General features: G+C 44.8%; 1 protein-coding gene across 1 annotated transcript; it reads right to left on the bottom strand.

Annotated features, from left to right (window-relative positions):
* Nucleotides 1-7851: 7851 nt before the first annotated feature.
* On the bottom strand, nucleotides 7852-13070 carry LOC124550966 (cuticle protein 6.4-like). Its single transcript, XM_047125784.1, has 2 exons — nucleotides 12868-13070; nucleotides 7852-8284 (listed from the first exon to the last, which is right to left on the bottom strand). The coding sequence occupies exons 1-2, from the start codon at nucleotides 12880-12882 to the stop codon at nucleotides 8033-8035; spliced, it is 267 nt and encodes an 88-aa protein (XP_046981740.1). The 5' UTR covers nucleotides 12883-13070; the 3' UTR covers nucleotides 7852-8032.
* Nucleotides 13071-13282: the final 212 nt, after the last annotated feature.

Raw genomic sequence — 13282 nt, 5'->3', positions numbered from 1 at the left:
AATGTGATTTGAAGAGAAGTAATAAAATGAGCTCTAACATGGAAAGTAAGCGTTTCCGGACACATGTCCACATAACATATTTTCTTTCTTTGTGTGTGAGGAATGTTTCCTGAAAGTTTGGCCGTACCTTTTTGTAACACCCTGTATATTTTCAGCAAATGTGGTAGTTCCTCTAAGGTCGGTACTGACATGCTGAAGTGGTTGAAGAACTTGGACTGTCTTCACGTAACTTACGATATGCAGTATAGAAGTGTCCGTATATTATACGAGTGATGCACATTGGGTGTTGTCAGTATTTACGTTTACAACGTTCGCGCCTGAATTTTCTTTTGACCAGCAAAGCCAAAGCCAATACTACTTCGTCTGAGTCCACGTTATCGACTGAGTGGGATGTACACGACGTGAGCAGCGGCGATTACGCGCAGCAGCGGCGCTGCTGAAAATCGCCCGTGTGTCAGAGCCCCTAGCCTGCAGCGTGCGGTGCTATTCATATTGCCCCATATGACTGTACTTTCCTCCCCAGCAGCTATGTAGCTCATTTCTTTCACCACCGGTCTGTCACAAGGTAAGTCGAAGAGCAGTGCACCCTGCGACTATATGCTGCATATTTCTTTGAATGCTGAACTAATGTGCTTATGTCTTGCAGTCACTGAGTGCCTATGGTGTGCTTCTCAGTATATTCATATAGTTTCGCACATTACGCTGACTGCTTCCACACGTGCATTATTTACATTTAAATCTCAGCTGCAGAGGGACCCTGCCACTTCTTCCTAGTTTCAACTTGTATGTTTAAACGCGTTTATTTTTTTATCAGTCTTCTTACTATTATTCAGGCTTCTTACTATTATGATGCAGCCCACTTTCCTCTCCTGTCCCAACCTCTTCAGCACAGAGTAGCTCTTGCAATTTGCTTGCTCAAATATTTGCTGGATGTGTACCAAATTCTGCCTTCATCAACAATTTTTATCCTTTACAGCTCCCTGTAATTTCCTGGTGCCTTAACACATTTCCAGTCATCTTGTCCCTTTTTGTTGTCAGTGTTTTTCCCATATTCCTTCCTTTGCTGATTCTGTTCCTTATTTCATCTGTACACCTGATTTTCAACATTTCTCTGTAGCATCACATCTGAAACGCTTCGATTCTCTTCTGCTCTGGCTTTCACTCGGACCACAACTCACTGCTCACTGACATACTGTCGTGCACCAGACGTACAGTCTTGTTGCTAAAATTGAGACTTTCGTCTGACCCTAGAAGACTGCTCTTGGTCAGGAATGGCCTCTTCGCCAGTCCTGGTCTGCTTTCTAGGCCCTCCTCGCCTCGACCGTCATGGGAAGGTAGCAGAATTCCTCAACTTCTCTGATGCTGAATTTCTCGCTATTCTAATTTCTGCTACATCTCATCATTTTTATCTATTTCAGAATTACCCGAAACCCCTATTCTATAGTTGTTAGACTATTCATTCTATTCATCAGATCCTACGATTCTTGTTCACCGTCACTGTGGATATACACTACTGGCCATTAAAACTGCTACAACAAGAAGAAATGCAGAAGACAATCGGGTATTCATTGGACAAATATATTACACTAGAACTGATATATGAATATATTTTCATGAAATTTGGGTGCATAGATCCTGTGAAATCAGTACCCAGAACAACCACCTCTGGCCGTAATAACGGCCTTGACATGCCTGGGCATTGAGTCAAACAGAGCTTGGATGGCGTATACAGGTACATCTGCCCATGCAGCTTAATCACGATACCACAATTCATCAAGAGTAGTGACTGGCGTACTGTGACGAGCTAGTTGCTCGGTCACCATTGACCAGACATTTTAGATTGGTGAGAGATCTGGAGAATGTGCTGGCCAGGGCAGCAGTCGAACATTTTCTGTATCCAGAAAGGCCCGTACAGGACCTGCAATATGCAGTCGCGCATTATCCTGCTGAAATGTGGAGTTTCGCAGGGATCGAATGAATGGTAGAGCCACGGGTCGTAACACGTGTGAAATGTAACGTACACTATTCAAAGTGCCGTCAATGCGAACAAGAGGTGACCGAGACGTGTAACCAATGGCACCCCATAACATCACGCCAGGGGATACGCCAGCATGGCGATGTCGAATACACGCTTCCAATGAGCGTTCACCGCGATGTCGCCAAACACGGATGCGACCATCATGATGCTCTAAACAGAACCTGGATTCATCCGAAAAAATGACGTTTTGCCATTCGTGCACCCAGGTTCGTCCCTGAGTACACCATCGCTGGCGCTCCTGTCTGTGGTGCTGTGTCAATGGTAACCGCAGTCACGGTCTCAAAGCTGACAGTCCAAGCTACTGTAAACGTCGTCGAACTGTTCGTGCAGATGGTTGTTGTCTTGCAAACGTCCCCATCTGTTGACTCAGGGATCTAGACGTGGCTGCACGATCCTTTACAGCCATACGGATAAGATGCCTGTCATCTCGACTGCTAGTGATACGAGGCCGTTGGGATCCAGCACGACGTTCCTGAACCCATTTGGGGCTCCCGTTCATGCCATTTGTTTTTTGGCATTTTGTCACGTCCAGTGGCGTCTTGTTTCTTCCTTATTGACTGGCGTAACGAAGTTGCTGGCTTGCCTCCTTGAATGGCAGCAGCAGCGCTTATCGATACTAGTACTGTCGTACTATCTTTGGTGTGACCGCTAGTATTTCCGGGTGGTTCATATTTTGCTTAGAGTGGTTACTGTTCCCTTGGCTGTTTTTAGACGCCAATTTCTGAAGACGTAGTGCTGGCTGTATCCTCAACCTCGGCCGATATTTTCCATCATAGTGCCGGAACAGAAGAGAATCGAAGCATTTGAAATGTGGTGCTATAGACGAATGTTGAAAATTAGGTATACTGATAAGGTAAGGAATGAGGAGGTTCTACGCAGAATCGGAGAGGAAAGGAATATGTGGAAAACACTGATAAGGAGAAGGGACAGGATGATAGGACATCTGCTAAGATATGAGGGAATGACTTCCATGGTACTAGAGGGAGCTGTAGAGGGCAAAAACTGTAGAGGAAGACAGAGATTGGAATACGTCAAGCAAATAATTGAGGACGTAGGTTGCAAGTGCTACTCTGAGATGAAGAGGTTAGCACAGGAAAGGAATTCGTGGCGGCCCGCATCAAACCAGTCAGTAGACTGATGACCAAAAAAAAGTGCCGTTGGTCGGACGGAATGGAATTGGTTAGATTGTTGGTCGGTCCTTGGGCCGTTCCTGGTTTGGGTTGCCATCTGATTACTGAACTTCTGCTCTTGGCTGCCTGTCTCACGTCACCTTAGCTTTGAGCTACCTCCTCAGGCCAACCCTTGGAACACTTCTGAGCACCACTTGTTATGCTTGTTTTAGATTGTGATTTTCATTTTAGTAGGAAGTACTGTGCGGGGCCTTCCGCTGTGAATTAATTCAGTTCTTTTTAAATTTTACACAAAGGCCTTCAGCAGTGTTAAATTAAAATTTTGAAGATTGATTTTTTAAAATTTTTTCTTAAAATTTGTTCTATCTGAAATTGTTCGTAATCCAGGCCCTAAGCCGTTAGTTGTTCGATCTTTCATGTGTGGCCTTCAGCCGAGGGTTTACGGGTACCCCTTTTAATAAGGCCTTCAGCCCTGTGTATTCTTTAAAGGAGAATTTTTATAAGGTGTTTATTTTAAATTGTTTGTCTGATTTGGTGTTCAGGCATTCAGCTGTTTTTTTAAAATTTGTTTCTGGTCTTCAGCCCTACAATAAGTTAATATATCAATAATTAGGCTTTCGGCCGTTGTGTTGTAAGTTTAAAAAGAAATTTCATGGTTAGAAAAAAATTGCTATTAATGTGTTTCAATTATAGTTGTCCTTCAGACGTATAGTGTAGGCTTTCAGCCACTGATTGTTTTCAATTGCATGTTTTTCTTTAAAAAATATTTTTTTTACCTTCTATTTTTAATTGCTTTTGATTTATAAGCCAGACCTTCAGCCGTTCTTGTTATTGATGGGGGTTTTGGTCTTCAGCCCAGAAAGCATCTCAAGTTGTCTTTAGCTAGGCCTTCAGCCGTATTGCCCAACTGTGATCTTTTATAGGGGTTCTAAGAAAAATAAAGTTGTTTGGTTGTGCAACTCGCAGTAACTGTTTACGGCCCCATCCACAATCGTAACCTTATCCTGTGCGCTCTCTGAGTACCTACCAACCAGGTTTCAATGAACCTGCACTGAACTGCACTGACATTTATCCCAAGATCCTGAATCAGACTCTTGATATGCTCTGTCACTTGAAGTGTTTGAAAATTAAATTTGGCTATTGATTATTAACCATGAACAATGAACGTTCGTGGTGTATTAATTAGTGTCTTACAGACCCAACTTGGATGATGGAATGAAAGCAGATTCAGCCTGCACGGAAGTGATGGTCGTTAGTGTGTGCTACATAGACCTTGTGAGCACTGTCTTGTAGACTGCATTCCTTAGAGACAAACTGGTCTCACCCCAGGCTTATGTTCTGGGGTTCGATAAGCTATAACTCTTGTTCACCTTTGGTGTTTCTGTAAGGGATATTAACCAGCGCTCTGTACCCGCAGAATGTTGTTAGAGCCGTTCTTATGCCGTTCTCGCAACAGGGAGTTGATGTGTTGTTCCAACCGGATAATGCTCACCCGCGCACTAGCCGGGAAGCTCAATGTGCTCTGCAAGATGAGCAGCAACTTCCCTGGCCAGCAAGATCTCCAGACATCTACATCTACATCTACATTGATACATGTCCCAAAATGAGCGCGACGCGTTGCTGATGGGGCGAGAAGTGACTCGACCGACTCAGCAACCGACGATCCTTAGAAAACTACACGAACAGGGTGAGCGGGCTTGGAATAAGGCATCCCAGGACCGTATTCGCCATCTGTATCATCGACTGGGTGAAAGAGCCAACACCTGCATTGCCGCCATTGGAGGCTACATCATGTACCAATGTGAGTGTTTCAGCATGATACCTGGTACCTCATGCTATGAATCTGTAAATACACTCCTGGAAATGGAAAAAAGAACACATTGACACCGGTGTGTCAGACCCACCATACTTGCTCCGGACACTGCGAGAGGGCTGTACAAGCAATGATCACACGCACGGCACAGCGGACACACCAGGAACCGCGGTGTTGGCCGTCGAATGGCGCTAGCTGCGCAGCATTTGTACACCGCCGCCGTCAGTGTCAGCCAGTTTGCCGTGGCATACGGAGCTCCGTCGCAGTCTTTAACACTGGTAGCATGCCGCGACAGCGTGGACGTGAACCGTATGTGCAGTTGACGGACTTTGAGCGAGGGCGTATAGTGGGCATGCGGAAGGCCGGGTGGGCGTACCGCCGAATTGCTCAACACGTGGGGCGTGAGGTCTCCACAGTACATCGATGTTGTCGCCAGTGGTCGGCGGAAGGTGCACGTGCCCGTCGACCTGGGACCGGACCGCAGCGACGCACGGATGCACGCCAAGACCGTAGGATCCTACGCAGTGCCGTAGGGGACCACACCGTCACCTCCCAGCAAATTAGGGACACTGTTGCTCCTGGGGTATCGGCGAGGACCATTCGCAACCGTCTCCATGAAGCTGGGCTACGGTCCCGCACACCGTTAGGCCGTCTTCCGCTCACGCCCCAACATCGTGCAGCCCGCCTCCAGTGGTGTCGCGACAGGCGTGAATGGAGGGACGAATGGAGACGTGTCGTCTTCAGCGATGAGAGTCGCTTCTGCCTTGGTGCCAATGATGGTCGTATGCGTGTTTGGCGCCGTGCAGGTGAGCGCCACAATCAGGACTGCATACGACCGAGGCACACAGGGCCAACACCCGGCATCATGGTGTGGGGAGCGATCTCCTACACTGGCCGTACACCACTGGTGATCGTCGAGGGGACACTGAATAGTGCACGGTACATCCAAACCGTCATCGAACCCATCGTTCTACCATTCCTAGACCGGCAAGGGAACTTGCTGTTCCAACAGGACAATGCACGTCCGCATGTATCCCGTGCCACCCAACGTGCTCTAGAAGGTGTAAGTCAACTACCCTGGCCAGCAAGATCTCCGGATCTGTCCCCCATTGAGCATGTTTGGGACTGGATGAAGCGTCGTCTCACGCGGTCTGCACGTCCAGCACGAACGCTGGTCCAACTGAGGCGCCAGGTGGAAATGGCATGGCAAGCCGTTCCACAGGACTACATCCAGCATCTCTACGATCGTCTCCATGGGAGAATAGCGCCTGCATTGCTGCGAAAGGTGGATATACACTGTACTAGTGCCGACATTGTGCATGCTCTGTTGCCTGTGTCTACGTGCCTGTGGTTCTGTCAGTGTGATCATGTGATGTATCTGACCCCAGGAATGTGTCAATAAAGTTTCCCCTTCCTGGGACAATGAATTCACGGTGTTCTTATTTCAATTTCCAGGAGTGTGTAATCATTTCACACACTATATATACACTCTTGTGACATTAAATCATGCCTGAACTGGAAACCTCTAAAAGGATGAACTATTTCTTTTGGCAGTGAATTTATTTGGGTGCCCAACAGCACATGTGTTTAATGATCATAGGTAATAAGCTGCAACATATCTTGCAGCTACTGGTACGTCACAAAATAAAAAATTTTGGAACCGATGATAATTAATCGAAACCCTTGGCTGCCGACAGGTGTTGTTGATGTACCTCGATGGGGACAGCTGAAAATGAGACTAGAAGTCGGGATCTCCTGCTTACATGGCAAACGCTCTATCCATCTGAGCCACTGAGGGCACAGGTGAATAGGGCGGGCTCAGGGACTTATCCGTTGCACGTCTCCCGTGAGACCCACATTCCCAACTGTCCATAATCTACATATATAATGTTCCTAATAGATATTTGCCCATCCACTCATTTCTCGCACCAAGTGCTGGGAATGTGGATCTCACGAAAGGTGTTTAAGTGATGGGTCCCTGAAGTCGCACTGTTCATCTGTTTCCTCGGTGGCTCAGATGAACAGAGCGTCTGCCATGTAAGCAGGAGATCCCGGGTTCGTGTCCCAGTCGAGGCATACATTTTCAGCTGTCCCCATCAAGGTATATCAAAACCTGTCGGCAGCTGAGGGTTTCAGTAAATTATCATTTAGTCCAGAAAGCTGCACGGTCACATTAATGGTACCTGTTCTTTCGAGAACACTTACTACCTTCATATATTTTGGAACTAGTTATAAAATAATTATTACCATGCAACGTTACAATTATAGTTTGCAGAAACTATCGATGTGTATCTGCTTGAGTCTTATTCGTGCATAGTGAATGCAGTTTTGCCACCGAAATAACGATGGCTAGTGGTAGAACATTAGTAAAGACTAAAATAAATAACAGCTGTCACTTTATTTGAGCCAGCTCTCTGCTGTAAATAATAGTTGTTTACTGTTTCCAAGCGAACATCTATTAATATGATTTTTGTAGACTGGGTGGTTGTTGTAATGTGCAGTTGGCTGTTATTAGGTTCTGAAATTGCTAAAAGCAACAAAAGTTAAACTACTTTTCATTGCATTCCAAATGAGATTAACTGTTTTGATTCAATGGCAAAATAATTTTCTGAAGTGTAAAGTTGTCGAGTCAATTTGTTTTTCTCGAATCTAAAGTAGTTCCTGCAAAAAGGAAAGTCCTTCCCAGAGACGTTTGCTGACCTCTGCGATAAAGATTTTTCATTTTTTTGTGCATCTGCTTAACAACAATTTACTTGTACCAACATTAACAGGGAGTAAAGTTGGGATGTGTCAACGTTTCCAGGGTTAGCAGGTTCATTGGTAAGGTAACGTTGGGAGAAATTAAATGAAATATCATAAATATATTTTTAAAAATGAAAATGGTGTTTTATTATGTGGACTTTGAACTACTACAACAGTCTGGGATAGTTGTTGAACGGCAAGTATAGGTATTGGAAATTACTTGCTCCATAGGATCAGTGGATGATGTTTGATCCTGTAAGGATAGAAAAAGGATTACAAGGAATGAGGATGGATGTCAGTATGCAGGGTTCAGTAATGGTAGCCATGGTAACCAAGTCCGTGGTAGCCAAGTCCGCTGTATCCCAGACCACGGTAGCCCAGGCCGTAGTAGCCAGTGTATCCTGGGTATCCATATCCGTATCCGTATCCACTGTAGAGTCCAGAAGAGTAGGCCAGGGGGGCAGAGTAGCCGAGGCCGGTGGCGTAGGCCAGGCCGCGCTTCTCCTTGGGGGCGGACTCCTCAGCAGCGAAGACGGCGGCGAACAGGCACAGGGCCAGGACCTGAAAAATGGAGTATAGCACTGTAGTCAGGAGCATGCAACACGCTGAATTATATATACACACATTCCCAGTTTTGCGAAGCACAATAATTGGAGAATGGGGAGTAAGTTTTCACAGGTGAGTGGAAATGATTTACTACGTTCCACAAGGTTCTATTTTGGGTCCTGTGTAATTCCTGATATCTGCAAGTGACATTCTGCAACTGAAGAAGCAGAATTACTGTCATTTTATGATAATGTAAATTGCAACCACATCTTTCCAAAGCTTAAAAACTGCAGAAAGTGGAACAAGATATTGCAGGCGAATGGACGTTATCGTTTTCGTTCGATGGCGTTCTGTTTAGGGTTCTGAGTACATTCTGACATCTACGAACAACACTATATAGCGGAGCAAGGAGAATTACTGTCATTTTATGATAATTGAGATCATATCCACGTCTTTCAAAGCTTAAAACGTGAAGAAAATGGAATAATATATTACAGGTGTGTGTAAATTATGTATTGTGTTCTCATAGGTTCTATTTAGGGTTCTGTGGAAATACTGATATCTACAAACGAAACTCTGCGACTGAACAAACAGAATTACTGTCATTTTATGATGATTCAAATCAACCTACATGTTTCCAAAGCTCGAAATGTGAAGAAAGTGCAACAAGATATTACAGGCGCGTGGAAATAATGTATTGTGTTCCAATGGGTTCTATATTTGGTTTTGGGTAAATCCTGATATCTACGAACACCATTCTGTAACTGAAGAAGCAGAATTACTGTCATTTTATGATCATTCGAATCACAACAACGTGTTCCCATAGCGTAAGAAGTTTAGACAGGGGAATGAGATATTACAAGTGTGTGTAATATGTTCCATAGGGTTTCATTTTGGTTTCTGTGTGAAACTTATTTACAAACGACGTACTGTAACTGAAGAAGCAATGTTACTGTCATTTTCTGATAATTAAATTCACACTCACATTTTTACAAGTTGATGGAGATACTAAAGTCGCGTGGAAAGAATGTATTTGATAAGGGTCTAGTTTCCTAATAGCTATGAACGACATTCTGTGCTAACACTTATAACTGACGAAGCAGAATTATTGTCATTTCATGATAACTGGAATTACACGAACTCTGTTAACAAGGTAAAGCAGTCATCAAGTTGAAGGTTGGTTTGAACACAACAGTGCTTTGTTAGGCGTGGTGTGATGTGGCCTTGCGTTCTTCGAATCATCGAACCGACTGACGTAGCGAATTATAAGAGGACCTATAAATGGATTCCAAACCATACTGGGACTCGGCAGATTTCACTTTGCCAATATTTGCCAGATGGGGAAGAAGAGGTAAGTGAGACATAAAGTCTTGTAACAGAGCAGGGATCGAACCCGAGACATCCGGATCAGTAGTTTGGCACTTTACCACTGTGACAGTGTGCAGACTACAAATCACGAGCATTGCAGTGATCTCTGGTGTGCCCTAGGACATAATATTGTACTTACAGAGACATAAAACTGTCGCGAACTTCGTATACACGGTTCCGAGATGCACACATAAAACTGTATTAACCCTCGTTGTCTGTTGCATAAGGACAGTACAGCAGGTGAATCAGAATTCCCAATCCTCATAACTTTGGTGAGTTTTCAGTAAGGTTAAACGCTGTAGTAAGTCGCGAAGTGTTTGCAAGCAGCACAGAAATGGGCTTTGTGCCCCACACGGTTCTGCCGTAGGTTGTCTACTATTAATGCTGTATATATAAGATTTTCTGCTCTGAATACTCATAACTGAAAGAGCACTGTTACTAGCACCTGCTGGCAATGCAAATAACATAATATCTTCTAGTAAGTTGTTAACACTAGGTGTGAAAGTGCATTTCAAGCTTTTAAAAGAAATTAATTACAAAAATAAAGCATCAAAATGAGCCAGGATTAATCCAGAGTGGAGATATATTAACAGGTATAATGCTGAAGAGTAACAGAAAAAAAAGAATTTCTCGTACATCCCAGGGAAGTGTAGCAGGTGCGTTGTTATAGGACAATGACGTAGTGGGCAGTATTAGATGAAATTTCAGATTTTCTACAGACTATGCTGTTATCTATAAAGAAGTTTCTCCCCACAAAAATTGTTACTAACTCCTGCTTCATCTACATAGAAATTAAGCTTCGTAGAATATCGTTCAGTGTAAGGAATTATTTAGGTTGTGAACTTCGCTAAACTTTAAGGCTTCCTATGCTAGCAAGTACACGATTAATGAGTCACAAATCATCAATCACGTCAGACCAATAGCTGAAAGTAGTGGATACACGTATGAATCAGAACTACCTCATTTTCAGAGCTGTAGGTAAAGCAAATGGCGAACTTCGATTCATTGATAGGAGAATACTAAACATGTGTAGAGGCCACACTGGCACGTAAGCGGGGTCCTGCCAGGTCGATCTAATAGTAAAGAGCAAGCATGTGCAAAGAAAGTAGATGCGAAAGGTTACATGCTTATTTACGTGTAGCACAAACACTGAAAAGTCTTACCGGCAAATACTCGAAGAAAGACGCGACGCATCCCCAAAAAACATGTTCGCGATGAGAACCGCGTTTCCGGTCCAAAACCAGTAACCCGTATAGAGACGCAATGCTTCCCACGCTCCATAAAGGGGACGCGAAGGGCACTTAAACACGATACAACGCACGGTGCTGCCTATCGCACTAACTATAGTCAACAGCTCAGCGCTGATGTACATGAAGAGACGACTAAAGCAAACGAAGAGTTTTTGAATAACGATGAGTACAGAGCCGAGCCCGCCCTGCCTTTTACGACAAAATGTTTTTTTTCTGAAGCTTCGCTGTAAACACCCTGAAAGCCTCTGACGTGTGTGGATAGCTCATTTAGTTGGACAAGTTCTGAGAACAGGGGACCCGTTACGACTCCTGCTCCCCTGACACTGATTTAACCTGGCATGAAGTTTCCTCCTTCAAGCTAGCTGGCCGCGGTGACCTAGAGGTTCTGGCGCTACAGTCCGGAACCACGCGACTGCGACGGTCGCAGGTTCGAATCTTGCCTCGGGCTTGGATGTGTGTGATGTTCTTAGGTAAGTTAGGTTTAAGTAGTTCTAAGTTCTAGGGGACTGATGACCTCAGAAGTTAAGTCCCATAGTGCTCAAAGCCATTTGAACCTTCAAGCTAGACGAGTTTCGTTCTTTGTAGCTTTTTCTTGAAATACGTGGCCCAGTCACAATCAATGTATATGACCTGATGCATTTTTTATGAATATGCCTAACCTTACGACTTATCTTAGAAGAAAGATTAAGAAAAGGCAAACCTACGTTTCTAGCATTTGTAGACTTAGAGAAAGCTTTTGACAACGTTAACTGGAATACTCTCTTTCAAATTCTGAAGATGGCAGGGGTAAAATACAGGGAGCGAAAGGCTATTTACAATTTGTACAGAAACCAGATGGCAGTTATAAGAGTCGAGGGGCATGAAAGGGAAGCAGTGGTTGGGAAGGGAGTGAGACAGGGTTGTAGCCTCTCCCCGATGTTATTCAATATGTATATTGAGCAAGCAGTAAAGGAAACAAAAGAAAAATTCGGAGTAGGTATTAAAATTCATGGAGAAGAAATAAAAACTTTGAGGTTCGCCGATGACATTGTAATTCTGTCAGAGACAACATAGGACTTGGAAGAGCAGTTGAACGGAATGGACAGTGTCTTGAAAGGAGGATATAAGATGAACATCAACAAAAGCAAAACGAGGATAATGGAATGCAGTCAAATTAAATCGGGTGATGCTGAGGGGATTAGATTAGGAAATGAGACACTTAAAGTAGTAAAGGAGTTTAGCTATTTAGGGAGTAAAATAATTGATGATGGTCGAAGTAGAGAGGATATAAAATGTAGACTGGCAATGGCGAGGAAATCGTTTCTGAAGAAGAGAAATTTGTTAACGTCGAGTATAGATTTAAGTGTCAGGAAGTCGTTTCTGAAAGTATTTGTATGGAGTGTAGCTATGTATGGAAGTGAAACATGGACGATAACTAGTTTGGACATGAAGAGAATAGAAGCTTTCGAAATGTGGTGCTACAGAAGAATGCTGAAGATAAGGTGGGTAGATCACGTAACTAATGAGGAGGTATTGAATATGATTGGGGAGAAGAGAAGTTTGTGGCACAACTTGACTAGAAGAAGGGATCGGTTGGTAGGACATGTCTTGAGGCATCAAGGGATCACAAATTTAGCATTGGAGGGCAGCGTGGAGGGTAAAAATCGTAGAGGGAGACCAAGAGATCAGTACACTAAGCAGATTCGGAAGGATGTAGATTGCAGTAGGTACTGGGAGATGAAGAAGCTTGCACAGGATAGAGTAGCACGGAGAGCTGCATCAAACCAGTCTCAGGACTGAAGACCACAACAACAACAACATGTTTAATGTGACCCTCAAGGAACACAAATACAGCATTTAGAATCTTTTGTGTTTACTGATTCATAATTCTCTTCATAGAGCGCTAGGTAAGCCAGGAAGTAGTACTGAAGCCTATGAGAACCCAGAAGCGACAAATTGTTTCAAGACGAACTTGTACAGTCTGAAGCCGCCAGCACTTACCAGGTACTTCATCATGGTGGAAGGTTTGTGGAGGGTGAGTGCCTCTTCTGCGGTGAAGACTGCTGGCGAATGCTGGAGAGTCCGAGCGGACAGTGATCTTATATAGGGGACACCAGGCCTCTGGGAGCTGGAGGTGTGGCTCGGCGCGAAGGCCGCCCGGGCTCCAGCGCTGACCGCGGGCCCAGACGCCAGCTGTTGTGGAGCGCTGGAGGGGAGGAGGACTGGACAAGCGGCGGCCCGGAGGAGCGGTCAGCGCTGCGGCGACGTAAGCGGCGCGGACACACCCCACCCGCTGTGGCGGCGATTGGGCCGCGTGATGGATGTCGCCTCCAGCCGCCGGCCACCATTCCGCGAACGCGATACTACCGGGGTCCTACGTAGTCCCACACTTGGGCAAGCGCCCAGGCAGTAAAAT

The sequence above is a fragment of the Schistocerca americana genome, chromosome 9 (assembly GCF_021461395.2).
Source record: "Schistocerca americana isolate TAMUIC-IGC-003095 chromosome 9, iqSchAmer2.1, whole genome shotgun sequence".
Classification (NCBI taxonomy): Eukaryota; Metazoa; Arthropoda; class Insecta; order Orthoptera; family Acrididae; genus Schistocerca; species Schistocerca americana.
The sequence above is the reverse complement of the archived record's forward strand: the minus strand, read 5'-3'. Positions and strand labels throughout refer to the sequence as shown.